The following is a 17060-nucleotide window of genomic DNA, read 5'->3' on the forward strand; positions in this document are numbered from 1 at the left end:
AGACCCCCGTAGCGCTCAGGTAGAGAAGATGTATCCTGTACGTATTCGCTTCAAGCTTCAGCCGTGCGTGTGTGTGGCGATGGGAAGAAGAAGCAGGAAATCAATGTTTTACATATTTAATGATCAACAAGAACATTTTTCAGATTTAAATATGATCGTTTTATTTTCTCAACAAACATGCGAGTCTTTAAACTCTCAGGTCACATGACCCCAGCCCAGGTCACAGTGAGTCATGTGACGTGTTGGTGCTGGATTCAGATGAAACCTGACAGAAAATCACTAATCAATAAGACGAGCTGCAGGTCTGAGCTCAGCGTCCTGCTGAACTCGTCTGCTAACTATTCACATGTAAATCTAATGAATCTAATCTACAGTAACGATAATTAACTGAGCTCAGCTGTGAGACTGTAACTGCTGCCTCATTAAGCTCGGTAAGCCCGTGACCACGCCCACCCTGTGATGTCACTTCACTACATATCACTTTTTCCCATCACCTCATTGTTTTCAGTTACAGCGCTCGTTAGGGTCAGAGCTCGTTAAGGGTCAGAGCTCGTTAGACTCAGAGCTCGTTAAGGGTCAGAGCTCTTTAGAGTCAGAGCTCGTTAAGGGTCAGAGCTCGTTATGGGTCAGAGCTCTTTAGAGTCAGAGCTCGTTAAGGGTCAGAGCTCTTTAGAGTCAGAGCTCGTTAAGGGTCAGAGCTCGTTAGGGTCAGAGCTCGTTATGGGTCAGAGCTCTTTAGACTCAGAGCTCGTTAAGGGTCAGAGCTCTTTAGAGTCAGAGCTCGTTAAGGGTCAGAGCTCGTTATGGGTCAGAGCTCTTTAGAGTCAGAGCTCGTTAAGGGTCAGAGCTCTTTAGAGTCAGAGCTCGTTAAGGGTCAGAGCTCGTTATGGGTCAGAGCTCTTTAGAGTCAGAGCTCGTTAAGGGTCAGAGCTCGTTAGGGTCAGAGCTCGTTATGGGTCAGAGCTCTTTAGAGTCAGAGCTCGTTAAGGGTCAGAGCTCGTTAGGGTCAGAGCTCGTTATGGGTCAGAGCTCTTTAGAGTCAGAGCTCGTTAAGGGTCAGAGCTCTTAATAAAGTTTCACAGTAGTAAAAAACACCTGAATAAACACGTTCAGATGTGACTCCGCCCCCTACAGGTGAGACTGCTGTTTCACCTGATGACATCACAGGTGGTCATGTGACACAATAACAATAATAATAATAATAATAAAGAAGAACAGTTAATTGAAAACATTAGAAAAAGGAAGAGAGGTGGCTGATGGGACTTTGAATCTTTAGTTCATCACAACTCCTCCTCATCTTCCTCCTCCTCCTCCTCCTCCTCATCTTCCTCCTCCTCCTCAGAAGAGGAGCGGGGGTTTGATGAAGGCTCGGTTCTCTGCAGAGACACAAAGATAAAAACTGAGTTGAGACCATCAGGCTTCAGTCTGGGATGCTGTAGCTGTGCCCCCCCCCCTTTGGCGCCCCCTGTGGCCCCCGCTGGTCACAGCAGGTGAGTTTACATTAACAATACTAAAAAAACCATGATAATATAAACGTCAATGCTAAAAGTATGAAAACAACTCCTTCCAACTGAGTTTGGACTGTTTCTTTTACGACAAATTATTCATCTTGGATGGAGAAACACTCTGACTGTGACTTTAGCTGCTGTCTGTAGCTGCAGCACAACAAAGCAGGAAGTACATCCAAGAAACACATTTAACGCAGCAGAAGAAGAAACACGGCCTGTTGGATCCTGTTAGAAACACATTTAAAGCAGCAGAAGAAGAAACGCGGCCTGTTGGATCCTGTTAGAAACACATTTAAAGCAGCAGAAGAAGAAACGCAGCCCGTTTGATCCTGTTAGAAGCTCCAACATCAGTTTAAGGACCAAACCAGCTAAACCTGAGCAGAAACACTGATCAGCAGGAGGAACTCTGAAACGCTCCTGATGGAGGTGGAGGAACATGGAGGAACATGGAGGAAACCTGAACCACAGCTGGATGCAAAACAGATAAAATAATTTTCAGTTTAAATCATAATGTTACAGTCATAATGTTTCGATCATGAAGTTATTATTTTACAAGAAAATGGTGTTTCCACGGAAACTAAATTAAAAACTACATTAAATACATGTTACCTCGAGCTGCAGTGTTTTCCTGCTGTTTGTTTTCCACTTCGCTGTCAGGAATCACTGCGTCTGAAGAACAAAACAAACGGCCGAGTACCTGTTAGCCATGCTAACGTTACCTATGTTAGCCATGCTAGCATTACCTGTTAGCCATGCTAACGTTATCTGTGTTAGCCATGCCAACGTTACCTGTGTTAGCCATGCTAATGTTACCTGTTAGCCATGCCAACGTTACCTGTGTTAGCCATGCTAACGTTACCTATGTTAGCCATGCTAACACATGTATGTTAGCCATGCTAATGGCGTCTTGTGCTGTTAGCTCACATTTGTAATTTCACACTTAAACTATGATGAACAGTTAAAACGAGATCCAGCGAGTGTAACAAGTAAACACACCAACAGGAAAACATTCAGCCCTTCTGCGCCAGACACTTTAATCAGGCTGGAGAAGAAGAAATGTTGAATGTAGCGACCTGTGATGGCGTCTGGGTGTTTGAGCGCTCGCTCCACCTGTTCTCTCCTCCTCGACTCAAAGTCTAACGCTTCCTGCAGCTTCCTCTTTGCCTTCTTCTCCTTCTTCAGCCGCCGCTGGATCGACACTGACAGACAGACCATAATAACCATGAAACAGACAGACCATAATAACCATTAAACAGACAGACCATAATAACCATTTAAACTCCGGTCTGACCCGTCTCACCTCTGGCCTGGAGTTCGGAGCTCAGCTGTCTCTGGAGCGTCTGCCGGGCGTCTCTCTCTCTCTCCAGCTCCAGTTTTAACTCCTTCCTCTCCATCTGGTTGTTTTTGTCCTGAGATCGAGCGCTCTGCACCGCCACCTTCAGGAGACCCTGAGGACAACCAGACACTGATGACCCGCCGGGACGGCCCGATGGAACCGACGCACGAGGTCCTCTGCCTCTACGCTACCGAATCTACCCTACCGAATGTACGCTACCGAATCTACCCTACCGAATGTACGCTTCCGAATCTACCCTACCGAATGTACGCTATCGAATGTACGCTACCAAATCTACCCTATCGAGTCTACGCTACCGAATATATGCTACCGAATGTACACTACCGTATCTACCCTACTGAATGTACGCTACCAAATGTACGCTAACGAATCTACCCAATCAAATCTACGCTACCGAATTTACCCTATCGAATCTACCCTATCGAATGTACGCTTCCGAATCTACCCTACTGAATATACGCTACCGAATGTACCCTACCGAATGTACGCTACCGAATGTACCCTACCGAATGTACGCTACCGAATATATGCTACCGAATCTACCCTACCAAATGTACCCTACCGAATGTACGCTACTGAATCTACCCTATCGAATCTACCCTACCGAATCTACCCTACCGAATGTACGCTATCGAATGTACGCTACCGAATCTACCCTACCGAATGTACGCTACCGATTCTACCCTACCGAATGTACGCTACCGAATATATGCTACCGAATCTACCCTGCCAAATGTACCCTACCGAATGTACGCTACCGAATCTGCGCTACCGAATCTACCCTATCGAATCTACGCTACCGAATCCACCCTACCGAATGTACGCTACCGAATCTACCCTACCGTATCTACGCTACCGAATGACCGCTACCGAATCTATGCTACTGAATCTACGTTATCTTTGCATGTTACCCCCTCAACGTTACCTCTCTACATCACTGTCTATGTTTTCGTGTCTACGTTACTTCAGGTAACTGTCACCTGTATGTTGGTCAGCAGCGTCTCCATGGACGACAGACCCTCAGCCCACAGGAGCGGAGTGAAGGCGGGGTTTGTGTGGTTGATTGACAGCGGCTGGGGGGTGAGTACCAGCTTCTCATAGGTTGGTTTGGGGAGGGGGAGGGGCAACAGGCTGTCATCTGAAGATAGAAATGTAGAAATCAGGTTTGACTTACAGAGTGATGAAAGCAGTGTGTGATTGGTCGAACACACCAATGAAACACCAAGTTATTATTTCACTCCTCACTGTGAGACAAATTGACACATGACAGTATGAGAAGAAAACACGGTACGGAGTCATGGATACAGAACAATATACTATCGTGTGCCTTCTCACAGTCCTTTTCTCTTTCTAATTCTGTCTCAGATTTTCATTCCCTCTTCAACAAAAAACAACAACCAGGGAAAAGGACCAGAACTACATCCACCCAGGGAGAGGATCATCTAATGTGGAAGTCAGATCAGAATACCTGCAGCAAAGTAGTGCACTTAAGTTAGTCTAAAGTGCTCGGGCCTTAAAGGGGGCACAAAGGTGAGGGGGAGCATTTAAGTGGGTCTGTAGACATTCCTTCAGTTCACTACCTGAACTAAACCTGGTTCTGACCAGCGTCGTGTGAAAACATCCATCTTTATGTAGCGGAGTTAATGATTCCACTTGCCATCAACTGTTATTACAGCAATTAATATCTGATTTATGATGCAGCTCTGCTGAAAATGCTAAATAGGTTGTTTATAGTGGCAAAACTTATAGCTTTTGCAGGTCATATGCTTGTTGAAACATATATGCCAAATGCTTTTGTGAAAATATCGGCTTGTTTATAGTAATAACTTACAAGTACGCTACGTTGGCGGCAACTTTGCTAGCACCAGTGTAACCTTACAAGTAATCTCCGTGGTGTCAATGCTAATCCACAGTTAGCCACATGACTTCTTTTGTGTTTTAGTATTTTCTGGAGCTTGTTACCACGAGGGTGGCTGTGAGAGACCTAACATCAATGTATTTTACCAGCCAAAGAGTGAACGGGTCTGACTTTGATTCTTCACACAACGCAAGAGAGAGAGAGAGTACAGAGTACTGCTACATTTAGATGTAAAGAAAAAGTCATCTTTTCCATCCTATAGATGTGTTACATCACTCCAGTGGTTTGTTGTGAGTCAACCACCTTTTAGTCAGAGCTTTTTTCCCCGCTGCCAATAAAATACCCGTTAAATATCTGTCAATCCCTTTTGCTTCTGGAGAGATACAACCTAAGTACATAACTTTAAAATGAAACGATATACTGGTCTTCAGAATGGTCTGAAGTGCTGCTTGTGTTTCCCTCCAGTAGTTCTGTTTGTTCTGGCAGTCCCAAAAAACATGGTAGTGGTCTGAGGCTTGACATCCACGACTCCTTTCCCCTTTCTTTGTATGTGTGAACTGTATCTTGTATGTGTGAATCAGAACTGCTGCTGACTTGAAATTTCCCCATTGTGGGATAAATAAAGGAATATCTTATCTTATCTTATCTTATCCTCCAACACTGACACACAATGACCATTATCATAGTGTGCTTTCCTCATGGAAGTAACAAAAGACTCCTCCGCTGTCAGCGGCATGTTTCCTTCTTTTTCCCATTTGCCCTTTATATAATCCCACATACACATGTTTTTCCTTTTTCTATCCAATATTTGAATCCTGCATCTAGCTTATTTGGGGTGAAGTCTGAGTCATATGCACACCAACTTAGTATTTTAACATCTTCTCCCAATTTATATTGTTCTATTACAGCTCTCCATAACCTCAAAACCGATTTTTCCATGGATTTTCTAACTTATTTATGTATATTTGCAGGTTCTTATCAGGTAATATAGTCCGTATATGAACTTCTGATATCAGTTTGCTTTCAATGTCTTTCCATTGTGCATTATAAGATGGGTTACATGTGGTAGAGTCGCCATCCATCCTCGTAGTCTGGCTGGGTGGGGGTCTGGAAGCGGATCTTTTTCTCCTTTAACATTCGTTTCATGTATTCTGTATTCTTTCTGCTTGCTCAGCGCCGCGGTGGGGTAGTCGTGCTCTAAATAAAGCCTTCAGGTGTTTAGAAAAATGTCTTTCTTCTCCCAGGCTTTACGTAGGACTTCTTCTTTTGTTTTGTACCGGTGGATTTAATCACGATAGATGTGGGTCTACCTGCGTCCGTGGGTTTCGGCGGTAACGCTCGGCACCCTCTCTACATGCAGCTCTGTAGTCGGTGGGATGTCCAACTTGTCCCTCAGTAGTTAACATCGAGCTGCCCTCCTCATCCTCCGGTGCATTATGAATTCTGATGTTTTCTCTCTGTGACCTTCCCTCTTGTTCGACTAGCTTGTCTTCGTGTTGAGTTTGGACGTTGCTCCATCACCTGCAGCCTGGATTCCACCGCTTCAATGCCGTCCTCTGCTTCGCCGACTGGTTTGTCTTGTTAAGCTCGTCTTTAATGTCACTGAGCTGGCGGTCGTTCTCCTTTCTGAAGTCTTGAATCTCCTCTAGGATTCTTTCCATGTTCACTTAATTTTTCGCTACCTTTCTGCCGCGCACCGTCTTTTCCGTTAGCATTAGCACCTGTGCCCCGTAGTTCTTCCTCTTTGTCGTTTATGTCTGTCGTATTTTTCTTACTTTTTTCCAGAGACCGCGTTCTAGGCTGCCATCTCTGATGGAGGGGGACAAAACACCTTTTTAACGAGATTTAAATGAGAGACAACACGAACACAAACAGCAGTAAAAGCTCCAGCGAGCAGCCGCTCATTGCTGAAAGCTGCACCGGACCCTCGGCGGCGACCCCCCACCGCTGCCTGCCGCTATGAAAAACGCCGTCCTAATTGAACGCCACATTTTACAGCGTTTAACCAATAAAAGTGATGATATTTGTCACTTTATGCTTGCCATACATGTCGTTGGACACGGCGGGCGACTCTAGTAACTTAAAGCTCCTCGCTGCTGATTGGCTCGTTGGCCTGAGACCCATCGGCTGATCAGCAGCGTCCAATGAGGAAGCAGAGTTACTCTCTTACCTTTCTCTGACGCCCTCTTGCTGTTGGTTTCCCGCTCTGCCGCCTCGCCATCTGTGGAGGTCGTGACATCACCAGTTATTGATCCTCCAGAACTCAACTCCTTATGATCAAATGTTCCTTCACTCATTTGGTTTTATGGCATTTTTCACAGAAACCTCTCATGACAGCGGTGATGTCACTGCCCTCTCACCTCTCAGCCAATCACAAACCCGCTACCACACTCACAACTAAACCTGGCTCTTAACCAGCTGGTTAGTCAGTCAGTTAGTACGAGGCCCCTTGACTTAGAATGACTTTGACATTGTTGTTGCCAACGGGAGCTAACAGGACCTACAAGGCATTAACAATAGGTAATTGCAGCTAACAGGCGCTAACAGGCTAACTAACCCCACCCAACAGGCGCTAACAGGCTAACTAACCCCACCCAACAGGCGCTAACAGGCTAACTAACCCCACCCCACAGGCGCTAACAGGCTAACTAACCCCACCCAACAGACGCTAACAGGCTAACTAACCCCACCCCACAGGCGCTAACAGGCTAACTAACCCCACCCAACAGACGCTAACAGGCTAACTAACCCCACCCCACAGGCGCTAACAGGCTAACTAACCCCACCCAACAGGCGCTAACAGGCTAACTAACCCCACCCAACAGACGCTAACAGGCTAACTAACCCCACCCCACAGGCGCTAACAGGCTAACTAACCCCACCCCACAGGCGCTAACCTGTGACATCACTGTCATGAAAAGTGAAATTATGAAATAGAAGCAGACTTTTGAAAAGTAATAAATACGAAAGTTAGTAAATTAGATTGAAATTCAGTCTTTGTGTGTGTGTGTGTGTGTGTGTGTGTGTGTGCGCTGACCCCGCTCTGGGGTGTGTGTTATAGGAGGAGGTGATGATGAGGATGACAAAGATGCTCTGGAAGGTGATTGGCTGGTTGGTTCTTGGGGGTGGAGCTCATCTTCGCAGGGGGAGAGGCAAGGGGAGGGGCTTCCAGGAGAAGACTCCTGAACACAGTCTGAGTGTTAGCATTAGCAGTGTAGCATTAGGACTGCTAGCATTAGCACCCTTAGCATTAACTAAGTAAGCACTGGAATGGCATTTTTAATATTAGCAATGTTAGCAATTGCACAGTTAGTACGACTTTTAGAAACAGCTTCATTAGCATTAGCTCTGTTAGCATTATCAAGTTTAGTATCAGCACTAGCGATGTTAGCTTGGGGTCACCTTGCTCTCTTCTCTCTGAACCTGGGTCATGGCGGCCATGTTTGCCAAACCGCTCAGCTGACTCATCTGGTTCATCGCCATGGCGACGCTGGCAGGGGGCAGGCCCACAGGGAGGAGGGGGTGGGGCATGACCATAAAAGGAAGGTCTGACAGGCCTGTGGAGGCAGAGACGTGAGGATCATTTAAAATACTGAGATGCTACGATGCTACGCTAACGATACAGAAAAGGGAATTGTGTCGTCCGATCAGAGGAGAGCTGTGACTCACGGTTGGCCAATAGGGCGCTGTGTTGTTGCAAGGTGTTGAGGTGGAGAGACGCTGAACCAGCAGGAGGCACCACGACCGAGGAGGGAGCAGGAGAGAGGAGGCGCTGCTCCTTCTCCCATGATGCTTCACTGCCTCCTGCATGGCGGGGGGGACATGTGACGTCAGAGGTGTTTGAGGTTCAGAAGCTGATGATGATGATGTCACGACGTACCTGTGTCATCGTTCTCTGACTCGGCTCCGTCAAGATGGCGCTGCTGGTCGCTGTTGCCATGGAAACCCATCATCATTCTCACCTTCTGCAGCTTCAGAGCCTCGGCCATCGCCGCCGCCGTCAGACCTGCGGAGACGACACACGGCGGACACAGGTGATGTTTTCCATTACATGTGTTGTTGGATCGATTTCCTGTTTGATCATCAGGTGGTCGCTCCAAACTGCTGATCAATCAATAATTAATAAACATGAAGGTCTACAGGGACGTCTCTGTCTTCCACCACCTCTCTCTGCCTGCAGCTACTTGGCCCAATTAGTCGCCTCCACTAATTAATTAATTAGTATTAACGAGGGACTGCTAACGACCCCCCCGGCAGGGGAAGGACAGTTTGGATCTTTTTGTTATCAGAAGGAAACTCAGACACTCAAAGTGGAACATTTGGTTTCATCTCCACACACATCAAAATTGTGCTTCTGTGATTTTCAATCAATCAATCTTTATTCATTCAGCATAAGTTAATAACAAACATCTGATGACACGTCTCACTCAGAGCAGAAGAAACTCCCCTTTAACGAGAAGAAACCTCCCCTTTAACGGGAATAAACCTCCCCTTAACGGGAAGAAACCTCCCCTTTAACGAGAAGAAACCTCTCCGTTAACGGGAAGAAATCTCCCCCTTTAACGGGAAGAAACCTCTCCGTTAACGGGAAGAAATCTCCCCCTTTAACGGGAAGAAACCTCCCCCTTAACAGGAAGAAACCTCCCCTTTAACAAGAAGAAACCTCTCCGTTAACGGGAAGAAATCTCCCCCTTTAACGGGAAGAAACCTCCCCTTTAACGAGAAGAAACCTCCCCCTTAACGAGAAGAAACCTCCCCCCTTAACGAGAACAAATCTCCCCTTTAACGGAAGGAAACCTCCCCTTTAACGAGAAGAAACCTCCCCCTTAACGAGAAGAAACCTCTCCGTTAACGGGAAGAAACCTCCCCCTTAATGGGAAGAAACCTCCCCTTTAACGGGAAGAAACCTCCCCCTTAACGAGAAGAAACCTCCCCCTTAACGGGAAGAAACCTCCCCTTTAACAGGAAGAAATCTCCCCTTTAACGAGAAGAAACCTCCCCCTTAACGGGAAGAAACCTCCCCTTTAACGGGAAGAAACCTCCCCTTTAACGGGAAGAAACCTCCCCTTTAACGAGAAGAAACCTCCCCTTTAACGGAAGGAAACCTCCCCTTTAACGAGAAGAAACCTCCCCTTTAACGGGAAGAAACCTCCCCCTTAACGAGAAGAAACCTCCCCCTTGACGGGAAGAAACCTCTCCGTTAACGGGAAGAAACCTCCCCCTTAACGAGAAGAAACCTCCCCCTTAACGGGAAGAAACCTCCCCCTTAACGAGAAGAAACCTCCCCCTTAATGGGAAGAAACCTCCCCTTTAACGAGAAGAAACCTCCCCCTTAACGAGAAGAAACCTCTCCGTTAACGGGAAGAAACCTCCCCCTTAACGGGAAGAAACCTCCCCTTTAATGGGAAGAAACCTCCCCTTTAACGAGAAGAAACCTCTCCGTTAACGGGAAGAAACCTCCCCCTTAACGGGAAGAAACCTCCCCTTTAATGGGAAGAAACCTCCCCTTTAACGGGAAGAAACCTCCCCTTTAACGGGAAGAAACCTCCCCCTTAACGGGAAGAAACCTCCCCTTTAATGGGAAGAAACCTCCCCTTTAATGGGAAGAAACCTCCCCTTTAACGGGAAGAAACCTCCCCTTTAACGAGAAGAAACCTCCCCCTTAACGGGAAGAAACCTCCCCTTTAACGGGAAGAAACCTCCCCCTTAACGGGAAGAAACCCCCCTCTTAACGAGAAGAAACCTCCCCCTTAACGAGAAGAAACCTCCCCTTTAACGGGAAGAAACCTCCCCCTTAACAAGAAGAAACCTCCCCTTTAACGGGAAGAAACCTCCCCCTTAACGGGAAGAAACCCCCCTCTTAACGAGAAGAAACCTCCCCCTTAACGAGAAGAAACCTCCCCTTTAACGGGAAGAAACCTCCCCCTTAACAAGAAGAAACCTCCCCTTTAACAAGAAGAAGCTTCAGACTGAACCTGGCTCAGAGGGGGTGGGGGTCCGTTAGTCATGTTCTCTTCTCATCATTTAACTTTATTTAACTGTGCAGAGAACAGAAACAATAAAATAAAGAGGAATCAAACAGACACAGAGAAACCGTCCAATCAGAGCCAGCCACTGACTGTGATGTCACTGTGACGCTTCATCTGTCTGTCAGACGCCAACATGTTTCGACATGACATCATACTAGACCGGATGAAAGACACACACACACACACACACACACACACACACACACACACACACACTCTGCTTCAGGTCAGACTCCAATCTGTCAGTCATTTTGACGTCTGCTAATTACACATGCTAATTATAGCTGTGATCTCTCTGCGGTCACATGATGAAAACTATATATATATATATAAAATCGGGCCTGTTGGGATCAGAGCGCCTGGACGGGCCGCGCTCTCAGAAGAGACACCCACGGGTCATAACCCCGTGCCGTGGCGTCCTCCTCGCCGCCCGACTGTGTCGCTGTGACGTTTCATCCAACAGACAGATTTTGTTCAACAGCAGGAGGTCACGTCGCTCCGTCCTGTGGTCCTCGTTAGCCGTTAAACTGGAGGTGAACACGACCACAGCTCTGGTGGATATGCCGTCTGAGCTCCTTGTTAAAGGGGAACATGGTGCCTGAATGACTGGTAGGTAGTGATAGATAGATAGAAATACTTTATTGATCCCTGGGGGGAAATTCTGGTGTTACAGTAGCAACATAGAAAGTTAAAGTGAGCACCACCATGAATACAAACAAAGGAGCAAAAACAAAAAAAAGTAATAAAATGTAAGTAAAAAGTGTTGGGATTGGTCCAGTAGATCACAGTAGGTCCACTAAAAGAGCTGGTTTGATCCACTGACAGGCTCAGAGTGTTATTCTAAGTGTGGAAAGGATCCCTACAGAGAGAGACCTGGGAGATCCTTTTGGTTGAACAACAATGGAGTCTGGTGAGGTAACGCAGCGATACAGTAACAACAACCTTCTAGTTTTTAAGCTATGGGAGAACTTCTGCTTCTTCTCTTCTTGGGTGGGTGTTTGTTTTACTCACCTGTCTGTGACAGCAGGGCGGGGCTAATCAAACTATGTGGGAGGAGTCTGGAGCCGTCAGTCACCGTGGTCACACCCAGGGTCCGCTTTGGAGGACGGCCCGGTCGAGAGCTGAAAAACACAAGCGGATGGCCCTTTGAATAAACCACCTTAATGGGATTCCACCTTAAATCGACAGCCATCAATAATTAACGAGGACCAGCCTTTTCCTCCTGCGCTCCAACTTCATCAGCAAATCTGTCTGATCTCCGCTCAGGGCCTCTCTGCGGACGGACTCTAGCACCACAAACACCACAGAAGAAGAGTCTTAAGACGTCTTTAAACACCACAGAAGAGTCTTTATACGTCTTTAAACACCACAGAAGAGTCTTTATACGTCTTTAAACACCACAGAAGAAGAGTCTTTATATACGTCTTTAAACACCACAGAAGAAGAGTCTTTATATACGTCTTTAAACACCACAGAAGAAGTCTTAAGATGTCTTTAAACACCACAGAAGAAGAGTCTTTATACGTCTTTAAACACCACAGAAGAAGTCTTAAGACGTCTTTAAACACCACAGAAGAAGAGTCTTTATATACGTCTTTAAACACCACAGAAGAGTCTTTATACGTCTTTAAACACCACAGAAGAAGAGTCTTAAGACGTCTTTAAACACCACAGAAGAAGAGTCTTTATACATCTTTAAACACCACAGAAGAAGTCTTAAGACGTCTTTAAACACCACAGAAGAAGAGTCTTTATACGTCTTTAAACACCACAGAAGAGTCTTAAGACGTCTTGAAACACCACAGAAGAAGAGTCTTTATAAGTCTTTAAACACCACAGAAGTCTTTATACGTCTTTAAACACCACAGAAGAAGAGTCTTTATACGTCTTTAACCACCACAGAAGAAGTCTTTAAACACCACAGAAGAAGAGTCTTTATACGTCTTTAACCACCACAGAAGAGTCTTTATACGTCTTTAAACACCACAGAAGAAGAGTCTTTATACTCTTTTTATGACATTTCATATACAGTCACTGATCAATAACAAACTGATCAGCAGATTAATCAGCGATCGGCTCGTTATTATTACAGCAGAAATCATTACAATGACCTCATACATCGGTTACCGTGGTTACACCTGGCCAAACCTGCACCTCAGACACACACACACACACACACACACACTCAGTGCTGGGGGCATACACAGGTCAGTGTTTGATTGACAGCTTGGAGACAGCCCGCCCACATACACAGTAGATTAAATTCCTCAGTAGTGTGTGTGTGATCATTTATCACATGATGGTGATGGTGGTGATTGATGATGATGGTGGTGATGATGATGATGATGATGATGATGGTGATGATGATGATGATGATGATGGTGATGGTGATGATGATGATGATGATGGTGGTGATTGATGATGATGATGATGATGATGATGGTGGTGATTGATGATGATGATGATGGTGATGATGATGGTGGTGATTGATGATGGTGATGATGATGATGGTGGTGATTGATGATGATGATGATGGTGGTGATTGATGATGATGATGATGATGGTGGTGATTGATGATGATGATGGTGGTGATGATGATGATGATGATGATGGTGGTGATTGATGATGATGATGATGGTGATGATGATGGTGGTGATTGATGATGGTGATGATGATGATGGTGGTGATTGATGATGATGATGATGATGGTGATGATGATGGTGATTGGTGATGGTGATGATGATGATGGTGGTGATTGATGATGGTGGTGATTGATGATGGTGATGATGGTGGTGATGGTGGTGATTGATGATGGTGATGATGGTGGTGATTGATGATGGTGATGATGGTGGTGATTGATGATGATGGTGATTGATGATGATGGTGGTGATGATGATGGTGGTGATTGATGATGATGGTGGTGATGATGATGGTGGTGATTGATGGTGATGATGATGGTGGTGATTGATGATGATGATGGTGGTGATGATGATGATGATGATGGTGGTGATTGATGATGATGATGATGGTGATGATGATGGTGGTGATGATGATGGTGGTGATTGATGATGATGATGATGATGGTGATGATGATGGTGATTGGTGATGGTGATGATGATGATGGTGGTGATTGATGATGGTGGTGATTGATGATGGTGATGATGGTGGTGATGGTGGTGATTGATGATGGTGATGATGGTGGTGATTGATGATGGTGATGATGGTGGTGATTGATGATGATGATGGTGGTGATTGATGATGATGGTGATTGATGATGATGGTGGTGATGATGATGGTGGTGATTGATGATGATGGTGGTGATGATGATGGTGGTGATGATGGTGATGATGATGGTGGTGATTGATGATGATGGTGGTGATTGATGGTGATGATGATGGTGGTGATGATGGTGATTGATGATGATGATGGTGGTGATTGATGATGATGGTGATGATGGTGATGATGATGGTGGTGATTGATGATGATGATGGTGGTGATTGATGATGATGGCGGTGATTGATGGTGATGATGATGGCGGTGATTGATGATGATGATGATGGTGGTGATGATAATGATGATGGTGATGGTGATGATGGTGGTGATTGATGATGATGGTGGTGGTGATTGATGATGATGATGGTGGTGATTAATGATGATGGTGGTGATTGATGATGATGATGGTGGTGATTAATGATGATGATGATGGTCATGATGGTGATGGTCATGATGATGGTGATGGTCATGATGATGGTGGTGGTGATTGATGATGATGATGGTGGTGATTGATGGTGATGGTGATTGATGATGATGATGATGGTGGTGGTGAAGGTGATGGTGGTGATGATGGTGGTGATTGATGATGGTGATGATGATGGTGATTGATGATGAAGATGATGATGATAGTCATGATGATGGTGATGGTCATGATGGTGATGGTGGTGGTGATTGATGATGATGATGATGATGTTGATGGTCACGATGATGATGATGATGTTGATGGTCACGATGATGATGATGATGTTGATGGTCACGATGATGATGATGGTGGTGGTGATTGATGATGATGGCGGTGATTGATGGTGATGATGATGGTGGTGATGATGGTGATTGATGATGATGATGGTGGTGATGATGATGGTGGTGGTGATGGTGATGATGGTGGTGATTGATGATGATGGTGATGATGATGGTGGTGATTGATGATGATGATGATGATGGTGGTGGTGGTGATTGATGATGATGATGGTGGTGATTAATGATGATGGTGGTGATTGATGATGATGATGGTGGTGATTAATGATGATGATGATGGTGATGGTCATGATGGTGATGGTCATGATGATGGTGATGGTCATGATGATGATGATGGTGGTGATTGATGATGATGATGATGGTGGTGGTGAAGGTGATGGTGGTGATGATGGTGGTGATTGATGATGGTGATGATGATGGTGATTGATGATGAAGATGATGGTGATGGTCATGATGGTGATGGTGGTGGTGATTGATGATGATGATGATGATGATGTTGATGGTCACGATGATGATGTTGATGGTCACGATGATGATGATGATGTTGATGGTCACGATGATGATGATGATGTTGATGGTCACGATGATGATGTTGATGGTCACGATGATGATGATGATGTTGATGGTCACGATGATGATGATGATGATGTTGATGGTCACGATGATGATGATGATGTTGATGGTCACGATGATGATGATGATGATGTTGATGGTCACGATGATGATGATGATGATGATGTTGATGGTCACGATGATGATGATGATGTTGATGGTCACGATGATGATGATGATGTTGATGGTCACGATGATGATGATGATGATGATGTTGATGGTCACGATGATGATGATGATGTTGATGGTCACGATGATGATGATGATGATGATGTTGATGGTCACGATGATGATGATGATGATGATGTTGATAATGGTCTGTGTTTTCATAAACAATTAAATCTGTCGGCTGCAGCGATCAGTCGGCGGATCACGTTAATCGGCTGATAGTGTGTGTGTGTGTTTTTCAGCTAATCAATCAGTGCAGAACCGTGTAATGATCATGTTCTGTACATTAGCACCTACACACACCTGTGAGTGAATGTATTGATTATTCTGTTTTATACACTCATATAATCAGATCTAATGGTTTTATAATGTGATTAACTTCATCATTTAATCACTGATCAGCTGTTCATTTATCCTCACAGATCAATAATGTTAATAATGTTTCTTAAAGAGGGAATTGATTAATGATCATTGATTGTTCCTGATCACCTGAAGTCTTTTATTTTTTAACTTTTATTGAGTTTATAGTTTTAGAATTAAAACACTGTGTATTTTGTATTTAATCCTTCTGTTAATATGTTTGACATCATTTATGGGTCAATAATTAATCATGTTTCATCTCACATTTTAGAACTGACAAGCCAAATAATGTAACATCCTTATTTTACTGATTTGTTGTTTTTAATCACATTGTTATTAAAAAACAGTTTTTCGTGTTTAATTTGATTTCTATTAGATTATAATCTAATAATCTAACTCTAATTTATTTAAGGCAGGAGAAACATTTTAATCTCTTATATAATTTCTACCTTAAACATGAACTTTGTTCCTCCCGCCGAACTTCATGAGAAAAACAGCCTATTTTAGACTGAGCAGCTCCGTGTGTCCGGCCCACCTGGCGTTAGTGCAGTCCCGGTACAGCGTCTCGAAGTCGGCTCTGGTGATGAGCTTGCAGCGGTTCACTCCGGGCTGGATGGCGCCGAGCCCCCGCAGGACGCGCACCTGCTCCACGGTGCAGACCACCGGGCTGATGTCCAGCCGCTTCAGCTTGGTGTACACGGTGTGCAGCCCCCCCACCAGGTGCTTCAGGAACAGCTCGAACACCTGCGGCAGGCAGATCAGCTCCACGCCGTTCACCGTGAATGACGCCACCTTCACTCCGTGAACTTCCACCATCTTACACTCGCCGTGCGGAGGAGCAGCCCCCCCGCCGCCGCCCGTCCCGTTCACACCGAGCCGCACTCTGCCGCCGCCCAGGAGGGCTCCGGACAGCCGAGCGGAGCTGGCCGGCTTAGGAGCGCTGTAAGGCGGGTCAGCGTGGAAGAGAGGGTCGGTGGGCGGGGTGGAGGTCCGCGACAGAGGAGTGTTGGAGGAGCCCGCCATGTCAGAGAAGAAGAAGAAGAAGAAGAGAGTTTATTTTTCTTTTGTCCTGTTTAACCTGTGATTTTCCCGCCGTCCGCTCTCTCTGTTCCCGCCACTCAGACTGAAGCTGCTCC

The 17060-nt window shown here is 45.5% G+C and overlaps 1 protein-coding gene across 1 annotated transcript; it reads right to left on the reverse strand.

Moving 5' to 3' along the window:
- Positions 1 to 1338: 1338 nt before the first annotated feature.
- LOC139224742 (dachshund homolog 2-like) lies at positions 1339 to 16947 on the reverse strand. Its single transcript, XM_070856049.1, has 11 exons — positions 16460 to 16947; positions 11763 to 11873; positions 8604 to 8740; positions 8126 to 8280; positions 7761 to 7905; positions 6894 to 6944; positions 3846 to 4003; positions 2809 to 2956; positions 2582 to 2707; positions 2118 to 2177; positions 1339 to 1376 (listed from the first exon to the last, which is right to left on the reverse strand). The coding sequence occupies exons 1-11, from the start codon at positions 16945 to 16947 to the stop codon at positions 1339 to 1341; spliced, it is 1617 nt and encodes a 538-aa protein (XP_070712150.1).
- Positions 16948 to 17060: the final 113 nt, after the last annotated feature.

The sequence above is a fragment of the Pempheris klunzingeri genome, unplaced genomic scaffold (assembly GCF_042242105.1).
Source record: "Pempheris klunzingeri isolate RE-2024b unplaced genomic scaffold, fPemKlu1.hap1 Scaffold_50, whole genome shotgun sequence".
In the NCBI taxonomy this organism is placed as follows: Eukaryota; Metazoa; Chordata; class Actinopteri; order Acropomatiformes; family Pempheridae; genus Pempheris; species Pempheris klunzingeri.

Bases quoted from the DNA above. Each gene is read 5' to 3' on its own strand.
- LOC139224742 (XM_070856049.1), bottom strand. From the start codon at position 16,947: ATGGCGGGCTCCTCCAACACTCCTCTGTCGCGGACCTCCACCCCGCCC. The intron at 4,004-6,893 runs GTAAGAGAGTAA...TTCTATCTTCAG, and splicing joins CAAGAGGGCGTCAGAGAAAG to ATGACAGCCTGTTGCCCCTC. The intron at 2,708-2,808 runs GTGAGACGGGTC...TCTGTCTGTCAG, and splicing joins CTCCGAACTCCAGGCCAGAG to TGTCGATCCAGCGGCGGCTG.